General features: G+C 35.6%; 1 protein-coding gene across 2 annotated transcripts in view; it reads left to right on the top strand.

Annotated features, from left to right (window-relative positions):
* SEC24A (SEC24 homolog A, COPII coat complex component) overlaps positions 1–18,815 on the top strand; it is a 64,093-nt gene extending 45,278 nt beyond the window's left edge. For both annotated transcript variants that reach the window (XM_079916827.1, XM_079916828.1), the window contains exons 16-23: positions 1,094–1,267; positions 4,125–4,235; positions 6,309–6,484; positions 10,120–10,257; positions 12,783–12,887; positions 13,213–13,305; positions 14,461–14,564; positions 14,977–18,815. In XM_079916827.1, the coding sequence (XP_079772953.1) occupies positions 1,094–1,267; positions 4,125–4,235; positions 6,309–6,484; positions 10,120–10,257; positions 12,783–12,887; positions 13,213–13,305; positions 14,461–14,564; positions 14,977–15,091 (1,016 nt within the window). In that variant the 3' untranslated portion in view covers positions 15,092–18,815. The remainder of the gene's footprint in view (positions 1–1,093; positions 1,268–4,124; positions 4,236–6,308; positions 6,485–10,119; positions 10,258–12,782; positions 12,888–13,212; positions 13,306–14,460; positions 14,565–14,976) is intronic.
* Positions 18,816–20,404: the final 1,589 nt, after the last annotated feature.

The raw sequence follows: 20,404 nt of genomic DNA on the forward strand, positions 1-20,404 counted from the left end.
TATTCTAGGATAAATTCTTAGTTATGGAATTACTGGAGTCGAAGTAAGTACCCATTTAGAATTTTGGTAGATATTGCCAAATTATTATCGAAAAAAGTTTTTTGAAAATTTGAATTCATTTAAGAAGATATCTTTTATTCCTTCTCCACTCTCACTAACTACTATGTATTCTTTAATATGATTCTGCTTCCAGTTACAATGTGTGGGTTGTTTTTCTCCACACTACCAAGCAGTTAACTCAGTTCTGACATCGTCTGTGTGGAGCTAACATCAGATCCCACAGGTTACGGGCTCAGTCTCACAAGACCGTCTCCCATCCTTCCCCCCGCCCAACCCCATTTCAGAAACCAGTTGCAAGTCCAGTTTGTTACCTGTGCTTCTGACCAACTGGCTATAGATTGGATGTTCCAACAAATCCCTCCTTTGGTTGAAATTATTGGCTAGAGTGGCTTATAGAACTCAGAGAAACATTTTAATTACTAGATTACTGGTTTATTTTAAATAACTCAAGAACAGCAAAATAGAAAAGATGCATAGAGCAAGATATAGGGAAAGGGCATGGAGCTTCTGGAGCTTGCTTGCTCTCTTTGAGAGCTTCACTCTCCCCAAATCTCCACGTATTCACAATCCCGGAGCTCTCTAAAGGACCCCATCCTTTTGGGGTTTTATGGAGGCTTTATTACATAGTCATGACTGATAAATCACTGACATTTGGTGATTGATTCAACCTCTAGCGCCTCTCCCCTCCCTGGAGATAGTGGTGGGGGGTTGAACTGGAAGATCTAACCCTCTTATCATATGGTTGAATCCTCTGACAACCAGCCCCCATCCTTAGGTTACCTGAGTGCTTTCCAAAAACCACTTTGTTAACATAGCAAAAGATACCTTTATGACTCTCAACACTTAGGGAATTCTAAGGGTTTTAGGAGCTCTGTGCCAGAAACTGGTGAAGACCAAGTATATATTTCTTATAAACCACAATATCACATTTAAACTTTTTAATTTACTCTGTGCTATTCTGATAAGTGACAAGGATAAAATGTAAATATATGTAGGTGCATATAAATCATTTTGATATATTTTTCTTTTCTAGGTCTTTCCATTCATACTTTCCATGGGAACTTCTTTGTTCGGTCCACAGACTTACTGTCTTTACCTAATGTAAACCCAGATGCTGGGTATGCAGTACAAATGTCAGTGGAAGAGAGTCTTAATGACACTCAGTTGGTTTCCTTTCAGTCAGCACTCTTGTACACATCCAGCAAAGGTAAGTTTTTTTGTTTGTTTTACTGTGGCAAAAACACATAACATGAGATCTATCCTCTTAACAAAATTAAAGTCTAAAATACCATATTGTTAACTATAAGCACAATGATATAGCAAAGGTAAGATTTTTGATTTGGCCATGTAGTCTATGGCTTGTGATAAACTCCTTGAGAGTCTACTTAGTGTCTGAAATATGTTCTGGTAATACAATAGTCAATAAAACTGACTTAAAAACCTTTTTCTCATAGGCTTATTCTAGTAGGGGAGACAAACAATAAAGAGGATACGTAAGTAAAATAGTAGTATGTTACATCGTAATATCAGTTAACGAGAAACAGCATGTGAAGGGTTTAAGAAGTGCTGAGGGGATGGTTTTTTAAGATAGGGTTGTCAGGAAAGGTCTCACAGAGGGTGATGTTTGAGTTAAGTTTTGAAGGAGCTCAAATGGAAGATAAACACTTTTTAAGGGTATAATTTGTTTAGTACTAATTAATTTATAATGTGTTTTGTCCTAAAGATGATGTGAAGGCTGGTTAAATTTATTTTTATTATTTTAAAGATTCACAGCTCTCACCCTATTCTGTTTTGTCTCCTTAAAAAAGGTTTTGGAAGTGTTTCTGTGCTATGTCTACTGACCTTCACAGCCCCACCAAAATCTATAAAAAGTGTATAATACAGATATTTTAATGAAAACCTTTAGTATGAGAGAAGTCCAGTTTTTGTACTATGATTGTAATACTGCATACTATAAATGTAAAAGTAAGATGGATTTCTGTCTCTAGGTATCATTTTTTATTTGACAGAAGAACATCCCAATCCTTTTTCTGCTCATTGATTTTTCTTAACATTTAAAAAGAAAAAGTAATATATAATTGACCTGTGGTAAAATCTACCATTTTAATGTATAGTTCCACAAGTTTTGACAAGTGTGTGTGTGACCACCACCACAATTTAGGTATCACAGTCTGTTCCATTACCCCTCAAATCTCCTTGTGTTTTTGTAGTCATTTCTCTCCCATCCCCAGCCCCTTGCAACCATTGATCTGTTTTCTGACTCTGTAGTTTTGCCTTTGTAAGACTGTCTTGTGAATAGAATCATACAGTAGGTAGCGTTTTGTATCTGGCTCTTTCACTTAGCATAGTGCATTTGAGATTATCCATATTGTTGCATCCAGCAGTAGTTATTTTTTATCCCTAAGTAGTATTCCATTGTACCCAGTTTGTTTATTCACTTTCCAGGTGAGGTACATTTGGGTTGTTTCCAGTTTTTGGCAGTTTCAAATATATCCCCTATAAACATTTGCATTGGATTTTTGTGTGAGCATAAATTGTGATTTCACTTCGGTTAATACTTTTTCAGTGTTTTCGACAGATGGCTAGGTTGTATGGTGAGCTTATGTTTAACTTTTTAGGAAGTTGCCAAACTGTTTCCTAAGTGGCTGTACCATTTTGCATTCTCACCAGCAGTGTATGAGAGTTCCAGCTGCTCTGCATCCTCACCAGCATTTGCTGTTATCAGTGTTTAGTTTTTGTTTGTTGTGTTTGGTTTGAGGTTTTTGGTTTGTTTTGTTTATCTCTTTTGCCATTTTAATAAAGTATAGTGATACCACTTTTAGTTTTATTTCATGTTTCCCTAATAACTAACATTGGATGTCTTTTTATATATTTACTATTTGAAGTTTAGTTTATTTCTAATGTTTTGTTTTTATGGAAAATGTGATTATAATATCTATCCATGTCCACAAATCTTTGTCATTTCTGAAAATTTCCCTAAGATGGATTTCTAGGATTGGAAATAAAAAGTATAGAGATCAACTGTTTAGAAAAATCTTGGTATTGTCAGATTGCTTTTCAGAAATATTTTACCAATTTGTAGTCCCATCCAGTGCCCTTTTCATTTCAGCCTCTGATTTTGTGTGCATGTATCTGTGTGTGTCTGTATCTATGTTGCCAATATGATAGGCTAAACACTGTATCTTATTCCCTTTAGTTATCAATGTTTTTATCTAGACTAGAAACACTAAACAATGTTACCCTTTTTTGTAGATATCACTTCTTCTCTTTAAAAGTAATTTGTATGAGCTCCTCCTAGATACAGTTTCGTTAGTCTTCATGTGTCCCTGCAGGTTGTAGTGTGGGTATCCTCTCTAGTTTTTTTACTTGTTCTTTGTTGTTCAAGGTCTTGCTCATTAGAAATGTTTTAAAGATTGACATGATATTTGATATTTTATGGCTCTCAAAAGATTTTCATTTTTGTTTCTTGTATTTATTGATTTTTATTGTTGTGGGTAATTACCAAAGAGGAAGTATTGTGACTATTAGTTGATTTCTTTCATTTTTTTTTTTTTAATGAAAGCTTTATTTGTTTGTCTGTTTGTTTATAATTTGGCTGTGCTGAGCGGCTTTAGTCTATTTCTTTTAAACTTTTTTCCTGTGATTAAAAAGAAACATAAAATTTCTCTGGACTTTAAATATCAAAACAAACTCTAGAACACATCTTGGAGTAGTGTTGTCTTACAGTATGTATATTTTCCCAAAATTGTGTTTACGGAAAAGGATAAAGTAACCAAAAAATTCAGAAAAGAAGTTTTTAAGAAGGTAGCATGTTACCATCATTTGGATATGATCCCTGTGGTCTTTTCAGTAATACCTTGAAGAAAAATAATTTTGTAGTAAAAAAGATAAAAGAAATAATGCTTTAGAGTTTTCACGAATTAAAGTTTTGATACTATCCCTGCTTACTATATATAACCCTGTTTGGTTCCAAATTGAAAAGAACTGATTTTTCCGAGTAACTTTAATACTAACTATTTTTTATAGTGCTGTCCCTCACTATCATTTGTGTGTTTTGTCCAAAGGTGAAAGAAGAATTCGTGTTCATACTTTGTGTTTGCCAGTAGTTTCAACTCTAAATGAAGTCTTTCTTGGAGCTGATGTTCAAGCAATTTCAGGCTTATTGGCCAATATGGGTAAGAATTGTTGTCACCTATTGCAGATATATTGCAAGTAGTAACATTTGAAATGTCCACATAGTTTTGTTTTCCTTTAAATAATTAGCTTTATGATTTCAATATTTTGGATCCAGTGTATGCCTGCTAAGTAAATGGATCTGCTGCAGATAACTTGATCTTTTTTTTTTAATTTAAACAGTTTTATTGAAATGTAGTTTCAGCTTATTGAGATATAAGTGATATAACAATCACTTAACCCATTTAAGTATACAATTCCATTGTTTTGAGTATATATACAGATTTGTGTGGCCATCATCTCAATCCGGTTTTAAAACATTTCCGTCACCCCAAAAGAACCTCATGTCCATTAACACTTACTGCTCACTCCCTTCTTCTTCCCTCACTGGCCTTAGGCAATCACTAAACTGTTTTCTGCCTCACAATCTGCCTGCTACGGACTTAAATAACCATGTTTTCCTTAATGTCTTCCATCTCAGAGTTGCTTTCTTGGATTTTTTTTTTTGGATCCTTTTTTCAAATACATAGAGCTTAACATCATTTTGTTTCTTGCTCCCTTTCTCCTTCAGGGATGACTACCAGTGGGTCCATTTGCTTCAAACTCAAATCTGCCTATAATAGGAATAATTACCTATTTTCTTGAATTTCCTATTGGGAAAATTTTTCTTTAATGGAACAGGGTAAAGAATCTAACCTCACTTTAGTCTCATGTGTTGTCAAAAGTTAAAAATTGTGACCTAAGAAATTTGAGGATCATTGCCTTTATATTTTGTTGAACTGCTATGTTTTGGTAACAGTGTGATTATTATTATTTTCAGCAACAACTATATATCAGGCAGTATTTGTGGATTAAAAAAAATCTTCACAACAAATATTAGTTCTGTTATTAAGTTTGGTTGATCCCAGTATGCACTTTTTTCACATTTTGTCAAAATCTTTAAAATCAGGATGTCTTCAGTTGATAAAGTCTTAGAGTTACTGTTGATCAGGTAACAGTAGTCTTCATTCTTTCTTGCTTATGTACAAATTTGGTCATAGCAGTTAATAACATCACTTCATTGAGTGTTTTTTTTTTTTTTTTTTTTTGTGGTACGCGGGCCTCTCACTGTTGTGGCCTCTCCCATTGCGGAGCACAGGCTCCGGACGCACAGGCTCAGCGGCCACAGCTCACGGGCCCAGCTGCTCCGTGGCATGTGGGATCTTCCCAGACGGGGGCACAAACCCGTGTCCCCTGCATTGGCAGGCGGACTCTCAACCACTGCGCCACCAGGGAAGCCCGAGTGTATTTTTGATAACACATGAATTGAGTTTAGTTGTAGTTTGAGAAGTCTTCAAAACAATTAGAGTGTTTTTAGTATTGAAGAAATTTTTTGAGTATAAAGAAAAGCATAAAACAGTGGCATGACAGATGATGAAGATCATCTAAATAGCTAAGAGTTCTTTCAATAAATATGAAATAAAAATTCTCTGTGGGGCTTCCCTAGTGGCGCAGTGGTTGAGAGTCCACGTGCCGATGCCGGGGACACGGGTTCGTGCCCCGGTCCGGGAGGATCCCACATGCCGCAGAGCGGCTGGGCCTGTGAGCCATGGCCGCTGAGCCTGCGTGTCCGGAGCCTGTGCTCCGCAACGGGAGAGGCCACAACAGTGAGAGGCCCGTGTACCGCAAAAAAAAAAAAAAAAAAAAATTCTCTGTGTTAAGAAAGCATGTGTGTTTGATTGCAGAGTTTTTTCTTTGTCAATGATACATAAAATAAAATGGTGGGTTACAATTAATAACACCTTAGATTTGGCGAAATACAGTTTTCCCATTTTACAGGTAAGGATACTGAGGCTCATGAAAGTTAAATTACTTGCCAAATATTCATACTGCTAGGAAATAGCAGAACAACATTTCAACACATGTTGGTTTGATTTTCCAAAGAATGTGCTTTTAACTGCTATGTTTGATTCCTTGTGTATGTAATAACTTGAGAGAGAATTTGTATAATTTTAAAAAAACTTTTCTTTCCTTAACAGTGGGGTAGCTAAACTTCTATCTTTTTTCTCTTTTGTCCCTACCTCAACCTCTGTTAGCTGTTGACAGGTCTGTGACTGCCAGTCTGAGTGATGCTCGGGACGCCCTAGTGAATGCTGTCATAGACTCTCTTTCAGCTTATCGTTCTTCAGTCCTAAGTAACCAGCAGCATGGACTTATGGTTCCTTTTTCTTTGCGGCTTTTCCCACTGTTTGTGTTGGCTCTCCTTAAACAGGTAAAAGAATCAGAATCAGAAACTAACACAGTGAAAATGTCAACAGCCAAAGTTTTTGTCCTGTGAACCACTGAACATTGTATATATAACTTTACATCAGTTAAGTTTTCTGAGGACAGGGACCTTAACTCCTATTGTATCTTAAAGGATTTGTAACCAAAAAAATTTACAAAATACTGATTTAAAGTATGTGCCTTCTTTGTAAGAGATGCTCACTGATGAAGTATTCACTGATGTTATCGAAGATGCAAATGATCAGTTTTCCAGTTTTTCAAAACAGGAACTGTTTATTTTACTGCTAGAGCAACAAGTCACACACGAGACTCTTCTTACGATGCTTTCCTGCTCCCTACAATATTTCAGCCATATTTCATTTCTTTTTTTTTGTAATGCAATTACTATTTATTTATTTAGGCTGCGTTGGGTCTTCATTGCTGCGCACGGGCTTTCTCTGGTTGCAGCGAGCGGGGGCTACTCTTCATTGCGGTGCATGGGCTTCTCATTGCAGTGGCTTCTCTTGTTGAGCACAGGCTCTAGGCGCACGGGCTCAGTAGTTGTGGTGCATGGGCTCAGTAGTTGTGGCACATAGGCTTAGTTGCTCTGCAGCATGTGGGATCTTCCTGGACCAGGGCTCGAACCTGTGTCCCCTGCATTGGCCGGCGGATTCTTTAACCACTGCGCCACCAGGGAAGTCCCACATTTCATTTCTTAATCTTAGAAATGCCTTCTCATACATGTGTACCTATTTCCATGATGTGCGTTATGCTTTCCTGTCCTTGTCTTTGAGCTCAAATGTTGTCCCTCTGGCAGTTGCCTTTCCTTCTGTGACCCGGTAGCTCTTTGTGCATATATTTATTTATAGAGGACATTTAAAAACATATTTATTATTTATTTTTTAATTTTTTATATTATTATTTACTTGTCTCCCCTGCCTACCTTTTGCCCATATCCCTGGCTCCTGAAAAAAGAAAAAAGGGAAACTCTAGCCTGGTGGAGGAGGCTTATTTTTCCAATGACCAAAATATAATGTCCTTAGAAAACAAACGTGGTTACCAAAGGGGATAGCGGGGATTGCGGGGGAGATAAATTAGGAGTTTGGGATTAACATACGCACTACTATATATAAGATAGGTAAATAACAAGGACCTACTGTATAGCACAGGGAACTATACTTAATATCTTATAATAACCTATACTGGGCTTCCCTGGTGGCGCAGTGGTTAGGAATCTGCCTGCTAATGCAGGGGACATGGGTTCCAGCCCTGGTTCAGGAAGATCCCACATGCCGCGGAGCAACTAAGCCTGTGGGCCACAACTACTGAGCCTGTGCTCTAGAGCCCGCGAACCACAACTACTGAGCCTGCATGCCACAACTACTGAAGCCTGCGCCTAGAGCCCGTTCTCCACAACAAGAGAAGCCACCGCAATGAGAAGCCCGTGCACCACAACGAAGAGTAGCCCCCACTCGCCGCAACTAGAGAAAGCCTGTGCACAGCAATGAAGACCCAATGCAGCCAAAAATAAATAAATAAAATAAATATATATATTAAAAAAGTAACCTATACTGGAAAAGAATCTGAAAAAGAGGAAACTGAATCACTTTGCTGCACACTTGAAACTAACACATTGTAAATTAACTATACTTCAGTTAATAAAAAATGTCTAAACTTGTAGACTTGGTATAACTTTCCCTTATAAAATTTTATTAAAAAGTTCATGTTAACAGATTACCTGGGGAACCATCCCAGATTCCAGGATGAATTAAGGACTGCTCTTGTCAATTTGTATACTTTCTGAACTCCAGCATTGGCCTGTCAGGTGTATGTTGTCTCTTCCAGGCAAGAAGGGCAACCTGTTACACATTGATAGAAATAGCTTTTGAATCTACTTCTAGTTTCTTTAACTCAAATTATGTATTTCCACTTCTGAAAATAATGTAAATACACAGAGGTTACGTAAATACTTAAATTTTAACATTTAAGAATCTGAGCTCTTCCCTCTTCAGGTCTTTCATTAAATGCTGTCCTTCACTGAGGCCTGCCTTCTGTCATCTCCCCATTTAATATGCAGTACTGTCATCCCATCCCACCCTGACATTCTTTATCTCTCTTTCTTCCTTTGTTTTTCTCCATAGCACTTAACACTGAAATACCACATATTTTGCTTGTTTATTATTTACTTCTCCCTTACTAGGATTTTTGTCCACAAGGACAAGGATTTTTAACTTGTTTGTCTACCACTTTGTCCCTGCATCTAGAGCAGTTCTTAGTACATAGTAGGCAGTCAGTAGATATTTTTTGAATGAATAAATGGAACTTCTTTCATTTCCCATAGTACTCTTTCTTTAAGAACCTTTTCTCTTCTTGCTTATTTATAGTCAGTGCATTTGGGTTTTTTATTTGTTTTTTTAAAAATAATTATTTATTTATTTGGCTGCACTGGGTCTTCATTGCGGCATGCAAGATCTTCATTGCGGCATGCGGGATCTTTAGTTGTGGAATGCAGGATCTAGTTCCCTGACCAGGGATTGAACCCAGGCCCCCTGCATAAGGAGCACAGAGTCTTAGCCACTGGACCACCAGGGAAGTCCCAGTGCATTTGTTTTAAGGCATACTTTCATTGCTGTTCTCTCTCCCTCTTTCTATTCCTTTCCATCAATAGAAATGGCTAAAACCTTACCTCAGAACTTCATTATTCTTCATGGAGCTAATATTCCAGTTGAAACTCACAATTACTTATTATCTGTATGCTGCTAAGCAGTTGTCTTCAAATTATTAATTTTCCTGATTTGTGAGCTTTGTTACATTATTTAATTTCTCTGTGGGAGAAACAAGGATAGTTAACCACCATTAATCATCACCCAGCTTTTACAGAAACTTAGATCTTTGGTCCTTCATATTTCATATATGTCTTTATTTTGTCATCTGCAATATAACTTTACCCTCCTTGCAATGTTATTTAGTTTTTTACATCACTATTGCTATACGGTAGATAGAGTGTTTAGATCGATTTCATTGATTAGGAAACAAATGCTGGAGAGATTAAATGACTTTGCCATGGTCAGATAATTAATTTGTCAAGACTTTCAGGTGAGGATATAGCCACGATTTAATAGATGTGTGTGACTTATTAAGGTGTATATATATATATATATATATATATATATGTGTGTGTATATATATATATGTTTTTTTTTTTTGTCTGCGTTGAGTCTTCATTTCTGCAAGTGGGCTTTCTCTAGTTGTGGTGAGCAGGGGCTACTCTTCTTTGCGGTGCACGTGCTTCTCATGCGGTGGCTTCTCGTTGTGGAGCACAGGCTCCAGGTGTACGGGCTTCAGTAGTTGTGGCTTGCGGGCTGTAGAGTGCAGGCTCAGTAGCTGTGGGCTTAGTTGCTCTGCGGCATGTGGGATCTTCCTGGACTAGGGATTGAACCCGCGTCCCCTGCATTGGCAGGTGGATTCTTAACCACTGTGCCACCAGTGAAGTCCCAAGATATATTTTTGAAAGAATAATTAACGGTAAATTTGTTAATTCTGTCTGAAGATATTCTTTTAACAACTGATATTTGCAAAATGTATATGTATTTGTTAAATACCTTTTCTTTTTTTTAATGGGGATGTATTATTTTTTTATAGAAATCATTTCAGACTGGGACAAATGCATGTCTAGATGAACGCATTTTTGCTATGTGTCAAGTGAAAAATCAGCCTTTGGTTTACCTTATGCTCACAACTCATCCCAGTTTGTATAGAGTTGACAATCTCTCAGATGAGGTAAGATTGATTCATTTTTTAGTTGCTTTTACTTGAAGGTTTATAAGCCTAATTATATTGAATCCACTGCAGAAATGAAGAAAGGTGTTTTCTTTTTTAAAGCTTTTTATTTTATTCCTATATAAAGAAAGTTTGGTTTTGGAAAGCTCCTGAATATAGTACCTTTATTTATTAAAATAATAAACTTTACTGTTTATTTAAGACAAATCTTTAGAGCAGATCTAAGTAAATGAAGAGATTGTCAGATTGACCAGAGCAACCTATGATTTATTTATTTAAGCAAATTGATCTGAAAGGAGTATCCCTAGAGTAAAATTACACTTAATTTAAATACCTCAAGTCAATGTTTAGTGTAATGGTGTCCCTCAATTAAAGAGAAAATATTTATCTGGTAAGTTGTAACATTATTTTCCCTTCATAGGAAATTAACCTGAGTTGAAGCTACAAGCATGAAAATGTTAAATCATAACCTTTCTTCCTACATTGTGATCAAATTAGGATATATATGTTGGAAGTAATATTTTGGTTAAAACCTTTTCGGAGTTTAAAGATGTTAGGGTACCTTGCATAATAAAGAAGAAATTACGTGTGAAATTTGAGGTAACTTTTTAGCAAATGAAAACTGTTGATGACATTATTAGTTTGTATTACAAAAATAATAACTCAAGATTAATCCTGTGTTTGACAAGTTCAACTAACTGGACCTGTCTTTTTCTCACATTAAAAAAAAGCAAATTAACATAAATACAAATGCAATATATTAGATGCGTATAATACAGAAACCACTAGAAAGAAGAAAAATAAATCACTCATATACATTCAAAGACAAGCACTACTAGGACTTTCGGTGGTGTATTTATCAGGACTCTCTTTTCTGCAAGTAAGCTTAGGAAGGAAAGGGGACTGATGTGGCACTCAAACACAAACCACATGAAAGGCTAGGGTATAACTAAACTCAGGTCTAGCTCAGATTCATAGACTCTCTTGCATTGCCTCATTGTTTCAGATTGGCCTTTTCTACCAGACTAGAAAACAGAGCCACTGATAGCTTCCCATCTTTATCACCAGAGAAGGACAAGGCTCTCTTTTCTTAGTTCACATTAATTTCTGAATGGCTGTATTTAAGTTATAGTCTCTTTAGCTGCCCACACACCCTAAGGCCAGAGGTCTTAAGGTGCTGTGATTAATAGTTCCTGGTAGAGCTAAAGTCTTATCAAGTTAGTACCCCTTGACGGGTCAGTATTTTATTTACTTTCTCCTTTAGATAAGGTTAATTAAGTACCAAGTTTTAGTACTTAAATCAACTTTTTGTCAAAAATGAATAGTTATAAATATTTAAAGGGGTGTGTGTGTGTGTGTGTGTGTGTGTGTGTGTGTGTGTGTTTTAAGATGGCAGTACTATACTCAATTATAAATGAAAACCTTCCATTTCTGGCCTTAATAAATATTAAATTGGAGAAAAACTCATTTGCATTAGACTTACTCTTCCCTCAGGATGTGTACATTGATCTAAGCCACGCAATCATCTGTTATTATTAACTAAATTCCAGACTTTATTTGGATCTTACTAATGTCATTTATCCATTCAGGATACATGATATTGATTGCATTTATTGTATTAGTTTTTAAAATAATAATTAAGATCAGAAATTATTTTGGCTTTATTGGGATTCATGGTGACTTTGTTTAGATAAGTGATACATATTTCTTCCTCTTCTTTATATTTAAATATGAATAATTGTGATTTACCTAAATAAGTTCCAAAGTCTCAGAGGTAACACTCATTAAAATTTTTGTTTGTTTAATTGTGGCTCCCTATTACTGGTATCTAAAAGCTTTAACCTTTTTTTTACTTTATTTATTTATGTATTTATTTATTTTTAACATCTTTATTGGAGTATAATTGCTTTACAGTGTTGTGTTAGTTTCTGCTGTATAACAAAGTGAATCAGCTATATGTATACATATATCCTCATATCCCCTCCCTCTTGCATCTCCCTCCCACCCTCCCTATCCCACCCCTCTAGGTGGTCACCAAGCACTGAGCTGATCTCCCTGTGCTATGCGGCTGCTTCCCACTAGCTGTCTGTTTTACATTTGGTAGTGTATATATGTCCATGCCACTCTCTCACTTCGTCCCAACTTACCCTTCCCCCTCCCTGTGTCCTCAAGTCCATTCTCTACGTCTGCGTCTTTATTCCTGTCCTGACCCTAGGTTCCTCAGAACCTTTTTTTTCTTTTTAGATTCCGTATATATGTGTTAGCATACAGTATTTGTTTTTCTCTTTCTGATTTACTTCACTCTGTGTGACAGACTCTATGTCCCTCCACCTCACTATAAATAACTCAATTTTGTTTCTTTTTATGGCTGAGTAATATTCCATTGTATATATGTTCCACATCTTTATCCATTGATCTGTTGATGGACACTTAGGTTGCTTCCGTGTCCTGGCTATTGTAAATACTGCTGCAATGAACATTGTGGTACATGATTAAAAGCTTTAATCTTTTGCTTAATTCTTTAGGGTGCAATCAACATCAATGATCGCACTATACCTCAGCCACCTATTCTTCAGCTTTCAGTGGAGAAGCTGAGCAGGGATGGAGCTTTCCTCATGGATGCAGGCTCTGTGAGTAGTCTTGACTGCGCTGGATTCTTCTCTCTGCATACTACTACCTTCATTCCTCTTGATATCTCTCTTCCTTAACAGATTATATGCTGTTTAATCTGTATATTTTTGTATTAGCCACTTATCCCTCCATAGTCTCCTTTCATGCCAAGCATAAAATGTCTCATCATGGTAAATGGTAGTTATCATTACTTCAGTTGAAGGCTGTACAATCTCAGTAAACGTACTCATCTTTCTGATCTTTTGAAACATAGTCAGTGGTTAAAGGTAAGTCAACAGCTCACTGTTAAGCTACATCTCAAAATAGTTTTCTTCCCGTCCATAGGTACTAATGCTTTGGGTTGGAAGAAATTGTCGACAGAATTTTCTCAGTCAAGTTCTAGGAGTTGAAAACTATGCATTAATTCCACAGACTATGGTAAGATTATGTAATTATAGTGATTGTAATAGGCTTAAAGGCATTTCAAATGTGGCAAAAACATGAACATCCTATTTTGAAATCATAGCTATATTTTAAAGGCATTCTTTACGTTATTTTGCATCTTTGACTGACTTATTCTTATGTGTGTGTACTATTTTAGGGAGAAAGTAAGGAATTTAGTTAATGGCCAAAAAAGTTTGCTGCTGTTGGCATTAGTGTTAGGGCTCTTTTGTTTCTGTGTTTTTGCAGGTGATTTCATTGTTCTTTGGCAGGGTCCTTTTAACCGCTGCTTTGGAGTAAGAACTAAGCTAATTTCCACACAAGCAAATGACTTGTGACCAGTGTCAGTAGAATTTATATTGATTATTGGACAGTGTAATAGTGGACTCTCTGTCACTAGCTCTGTGACCTTTGTCAAGTCACTAACCTTGACCAGGTTTGTCAAACCTGGTCAAGCCTCGTTTGTAAGATAAGAATGCTATTGCTTATGGAGGAGTATTTGAAATAACACATGAGAAAGCATGTGTGAAACTATGTACTATTTGGATAGCTGTGAATTTTAAAGTTAGAATTAATTATAACATGGTCTTATTTCACATCATATTTTTCAGTTTCAACTCTCAGTTTGTCACCAGCTTTGGAATATGTTTTATGTCAGCATCTTTTCATATTTATGGGTTTAACTTCATTTATAAAAGTCATTAGGAGATTTATATATTTAAAAGACATGTATGTCAGGATTCTATCTAGGATAAGCAGTAGCTTAATGGCTGGTCTGGATGACTAGGCATTTTAAGTAATGAGGAGATAAGAAATGGATATATTTGTAATAACTGCCTGAATGGATCAGTTAATTCTAGATGTTATAATGTATAGTCTATGGCAACTTCAGTGGAACAGTGGCAGAATTGAGAATTGCAACAGAGACCAAATGACCTGCCAACCTAAAATATTTATTATCTGTCCCTTTAAGAAGTTTCCAACCCCTTACTAGAAAACTGTGGTATGCAGAATCTCAGGCTCCTCCCCAGACCTCCTAAATCAATGTCTGCAGTTCAGCAAGATCCCCAGGTGATTCTTACACAAGATAAAGTTTGAAAAACACTGTAGATGGTTAGAATAAGTTGGATGTTGCTGGTTTTTGTTTAATAGACAGACCTTCCAGAACTTGATACACCAGAATCTGCCAGAACAATAGCTTTCATCTCTTGGCTTAGAGAACAGAGACCATTTTACCCAATACTTTATGTAATAAGGTAAGTTGAATTTGTCATTTACTGATAGTGAAACAATTTGGCCTTGCAAGGACCTGTTTTGAGTCCTTGTGACTCAAATATGTGTGACCTTTTGCTTAAGCAAACTCTTGATTGATTGATTGATTGATTTGGCCACACTGAGCAGCTTACAGGATGTTAGTTCCCCGACCAGGGTTGGAACCCGGCCCCGGCAGTGAAAGTGCAAAGTCCTACCCACTGGACTGCCAGGGAATTCCCGCAAACTCTTTAGAAGAATATAGAAAAAGAAATTTTTTTTAATAAATATTACTAAGTTATGCTTTATATCCAGTTATTAGCAAAATGTGTGTCAAAAGCTTTGTGACAAATCCACTGTTTATGTTACTATTACATTTTGTCTAATGTATGTAAATATTTGTCTTTTATTCCTAAGGGATGAGAGTCCAATGAAAGCAAACTTCCTTCAAAACATGGTAGAAGACAGAACAGAATCTGCATTATCATATTATGAATTCCTCTTGCATATACAACAGCAAGTGAATAAATGAACAAATGAAGATACTTAGTAATTTCTAAGGAAAGTTACAATAATGCAGAACACCTGAAAATGTGTAATACTTTCCTTTCCTATTAGGTTTGTGGACTAATGTGATGATTATATGTTCTCACTGTGATCTCAACAAACTATAGGAAATAAAGGAACACAGCAAACATGCGACTCTGAAATACTGTATTTTTTAAATCAAAATATATCTATATACGATTGGATACCTTTTTTCCTTTGCTGCCAATTATGTTTGAGTTGTTATGGATTGAAATAAGACAGTATTGCAGAGGCAAAGTACATTTTGTAAAATAAAGACTTCTGTGTTCCAAATGTATATTTCTCGTTTTTTTCTGAATTTTTGGCTGCTACATTTAAAACCTCACAAGACTAAATGTTGCAGGGAAGTTACAAATCCATTGATAATGATCTTTTTAAAATCAAAAAATTTCTTAAGTAAATAATATGTTGGAAAACTAGAATCCATCCCTCACAGTTGTTTTTTTAAGGAAGAAAAAGGATCATTATGTTAACTAAGACTAGAGTAAACTAACTCTAGTCTAGCTTGAGAAGACTATGAAGTGATACAGTCAAGCTTTAAAATCTGTCAGTATTCTCTATACTTGAAGAAGAATGTCCCTGATTTGAGGTGAAAACTATATGTAGTTTTCTGATTTGACTGCAGAAGACTTGGTTGGATACACTGTCTTATTCTGCAGTGAAAAGAATCTGAGCTGTCTTCATAAATATGTTGGGACTTGCAATGATAATAAGGAGATGAGAAACTTAGTTATCTTGATCCTTTAAGTGGGTTTTATTTGGTACATTTTTGCTCTGTGATGTATAATAAAAGCATTATATTGGTGAAATGAGTATGAATGAAAGAAATTAAAGGTTTCTTAAATGCTGTCTCAAATGCATCAGTAACATTTTTCTAAGGAGTCCAATAATTAAATTGGAAGCTGCTCATAAGATTTATTCTTGGATATTAAAAATTAAAGCATGAATGCCACTGTTTGGTTTAGTGGATATTAAGATTACACAAATCTGATTTATGAAAATTACAAAAGAAACTTGATTCCTGAACATGCTTAAGAAACTGCTTTTTGATTTGGCCAGAGAAATATTATAGTCAAAACTATTCAGTGAATTTTGTTTACAAATAGGTAAATTATACATCTGTATGTTTAAAGTGCCGTGATAAAATATCTTTAAAAGAGTTTGGTCCAGTTTTCACAGATTCATCTTGTCTTATATGAACTTCTTAAAGTAAAAGTTGTTCATGAATAGTACTTGATGAAAAGATTTTTGTTTCTTTGTTTTAATGGGTTAGAAAAATGTGTTTACAATCTTGATCTCATATGATCACCAATGAAATAGTAACTTTCAGGTTTACATCAATATGAGCTGACTTTAACTGAATTGTTTTGGGGTAGGGAAGAAACAGGTCCCACTAGAGTATATACTACTGCTTGCCAGCAAGATCAAAATAATTGTGTTCTATAAAAATATTATCTCCCTTAAGCAGTGTTAAGGTTTATTTTCAGTATGCAAGTGGTACATTGAACTGGAAATTTTCTTGAAAGCTGCTTCATTTATTAGGAAGCAATTTTCAAATTGTAGCTAGTTAGAATACATTTATATTTTCCCCTCTTCTGAAGAAACTGAGTCATTATTATGCACTGATGTTTCTTAAAATAACTAAAATTCTGTTCATAATGTGAATTTTAAATGTTGATATTGTAGGTTCTTTTTTAATAGTAGTAAAGAATCTTCCAGAGGGAAAAGTTTGTGCTCCTAGGGACAATAATCTTCCTTGTGCCTCACTTTTATCACAAGAGTGGGTATGACTCTTGTTATTACAACATGCTTTGTTAGTGTATTACACAAATTTACTTTAAAAAATTATTTTAGATATTGCATAACATGTGCAATCCAGAATAATTTTATAATAGTCAGGTCATAAAAAACATAACTTTAGTAAGGATTCACAATATTTGTTCTCCCAGTAATGAGGGAATGAATGAAACTTTTGGAGATATTGATATGAAGCAATTATTTTTTGCAATATTGAATGTGTTGTTTAGTTTAGTTGTTTTTTTTTTTTAAATTAGGGCACTACCTGCTATCTCATCTTGTATTACTTTTTGATGTAAAGCAACTAATATTTACACTATGCCATATTTTTTTTATTGTAGTTGTAAATTATGAAAGACCCTTGAATTTTCTACAGATCTGCAGCTACTAAAATAACTGACAAGGGCAATCTTGGTATTTAAATCTGAGCATGGCAGTTCTACCATAAAAAGTACTCTATTTTTCTAATTTCTAGGATTTTTAAAATAACATTTCTGTAAGTCTGGCACATTAATATTCCCTCAAGCTGTAGCATTTATTTTAGTTTGCATATATTTTATTGTTTTAATTTAATGTAATATATTGAGTCTAATAGACTGTTTTACAATAATTAGAATAAAAGATTTTCTTCTAATCAAAGATGAATAACAGCTGTTATCTAGGGGACCACTAAATGTGATTTCAAGATTTCGTTAACTATTACAAATATAATCCTTATATAGAAATTTTAATTTTGTAAAGTAGTGTATAATATTGTAACATTAAATTCTTGTTTTCAAATTAAAAAATGTATTGATCTTCAATGTGCTGTGTTAAATCTTGCTTCTCTGAAACGTTAGAGACAAGATGTCTTCCTTTTTACAGTTTGTAATTTTCACTGTTTTATTCCTGTAAAAAAAAAAAGTCATTTGTAACCCATGCAAATAACCGTTTGAACTGTGCTAACTTATCAATTTGGCTATTCAATAAAGTTAATTGAAAGAGCTAACATACTGTGATTAGTTATTTAAATTGGTATGAATAACTTGACAGTCACTGAGTAGTGCTATGTTTTGCACCCAAATTAAGTAAATGGAAAACTATTGCTGAAGGTTCTTTAAACCTGAGTCAGTGTCTGGGAAGTCACAATCCAAATTCTGGATGCTCACTCTTCAAGAACAGCTAGGTTTAAAATATTAGATTGGGGGCTTCCCTGGTGGCACAGTGGTTGAGAGTCCTCCTGCCAATGCAGGGGACACGGGTTCGTGCCCCGGTCCGGGAAGATCCCACATGCCGCAGAGTGGCTGGGCCCGTGAGCCATGGCCGCTGAGCCTGCGCGTCCGGAGCCTGTGCTCCGCAACGGGAGAGGCCACAACAGTGAGAGGCCCACATACCGCAAAAAAAAAATAATTAAAATAAAATTCTAGATTGAAAGCGTTTTCAATTTTTTAATTCTCAATATGTTTAAGATACTACTTCACTGTCTTGTGGACCCTTTTGTTACTGATAAGATGCCTACTGTAAGTCTAATTGTTTATTTGAAGATAATCTGTTAGCTTTTAAGATTTTTCTTTTATCCTTAATATTCTATACTTTTAATACTCTGAGTTTACTGTTTACCCTGCTTGCTTTTCAGAGCATGCTTTAATCTGGAGATCCTTGTCTATCTTCAATTCTGGAAAATTCTCAGTTACGTTTAAAATTTTTATTTATTTTTAAAACTTAGGTATAATTGACATATATTTTCTCTTAAAATATTTGCTTCTGTCATTCCCTCTATTCTTTTTTTACCTTCAGAATTCCTTTTTTTAAAAAAAATATATTTATTTATTTTAAAATTTATTTTGGCTGCTCGGGTCTTAGTTGCGGCACATGGGCTCTTTGTTGCGGCATGCAGACTTCTTAGTTGTGGCATGCGTGAGGGATCTAGTTCCTTGACCAGGGATGGAACCCGGGCCCCGGGAGTGCATTGGGAGTGCAGAGTCTTACCCACTGGACCACCAGGGAAGTCTCCAGAATTCCTCTTGTGACTAATTCCTCTGTGACTACGTCCAGTTGGAGTTAAATCTCATCTATTGATTTTTATATTTGTATAACTAACCTTATTTTTGATTAATTTCTGCCTATTTTGTTCAATAATGTATTAAAATTGTTCTATAACATTCTTTCTGGAGTGAATTCCAATTTTTAATTTGGGTGGCAGAATTTAAATGTTGTATTTCTTCATGTTTGTTAGAATTTGGGTTTCTAGGCTTATTTGATTGGGAGGGTTGTTATTTTCATTTTAGCACATCTCTCTCAGTCCAAGCTTTCCCCCTCCCTGTCTATGGGTTTTCTAGTTGCTTTTTCCCAAAACTAGGGCTCATGGAGGTATTTTAGGGCTCCTGCCGTGATTTGGGGATATCACCATTCCAGTCACCAACAGTGGGAAGTCTAGTTGTTGCCCTCTCTTCTGTCTCTCTGTTTATTAAGCTGAAGTCCAATAGCAAATGATATTTTGAATATTTTTCAGGGAGGGCAGACCTCAAGCAGTGAGTTTGTCCTGTTCATCCCTTTATCTCACGTGGAGCACTTTCAGGTCCTCTTACACGCTACCATTGCCAGCTTCTGGATCTGCAGCCCAACAGGCACCTGACTTTAGCTCCACTGTGCTGTTTCTGATACTTTGATCTGCTGAGATGTTTCTCTTGTTTTTGAGGCCAGCTATCTTTTTTTTTCCCTTTATGTTTTTTAAAAAAATATTTATTTATTTGGCTGCATCGGGTCTTAGTTGCAGGTGCACGGGATCTTCGTTGCGGTGTGTGGGCTTAGTTGCTCTGTGGCTTGTGGGATCCTAGTTCCCTGACCAGGGATTGAACCTGCGTCCCCTGCATTGGAAGGCGGATTCTTAACCACTGGACCACGAGGGAAGTCCCTCTCTTTATGTTCTTAACTGTTACTGATTGTTATATGTAGTAGAGAGGTGTCCAAGCATGAACTTACTGTCTATATTTAACCCGAGAATTTGAATTCTACTTTTATTACTTATGACTCAATATGTTCATACATATTTGTCAGTTTGTAGCTACAATTTGTCAATAAAGTATTAATATTAGCCTACCTAAACAATGCTGGGATCAAATAAAAATTATACATAAAACTCATTGAAAATGCCAAGATTTGGCACAAAAGAAAAATTTCTGCAACTATTCAGGTAAATTTAATCTAGAGCTCTCAGTGCTAAGCATGGGGCAAAGTGGTCAATTTTTAAAAATGGAAAAAAAAATTTTTTTAATTTAAAAAATTTTTAAAAGAATATAAAAACGAGACCAAAAAAATAACACACACACAAGAAAAAGAGATGGAGGTGGGCTTGCCCTTGTAAAGTCTATAGTGAGGGAGACAGAAATTAAGACAAGAATCATTAAGTATGCACATCATTTAGTAAGGAATCATATACCACTGAGAAGCACAAGGAAATTTAATAACTATGGAAACCCCA

The sequence above is a fragment of the Stenella coeruleoalba genome (assembly GCF_951394435.1).
Source record: "Stenella coeruleoalba genome assembly, chromosome: 3".
In the NCBI taxonomy this organism is placed as follows: Eukaryota; Metazoa; Chordata; class Mammalia; order Artiodactyla; family Delphinidae; genus Stenella; species Stenella coeruleoalba.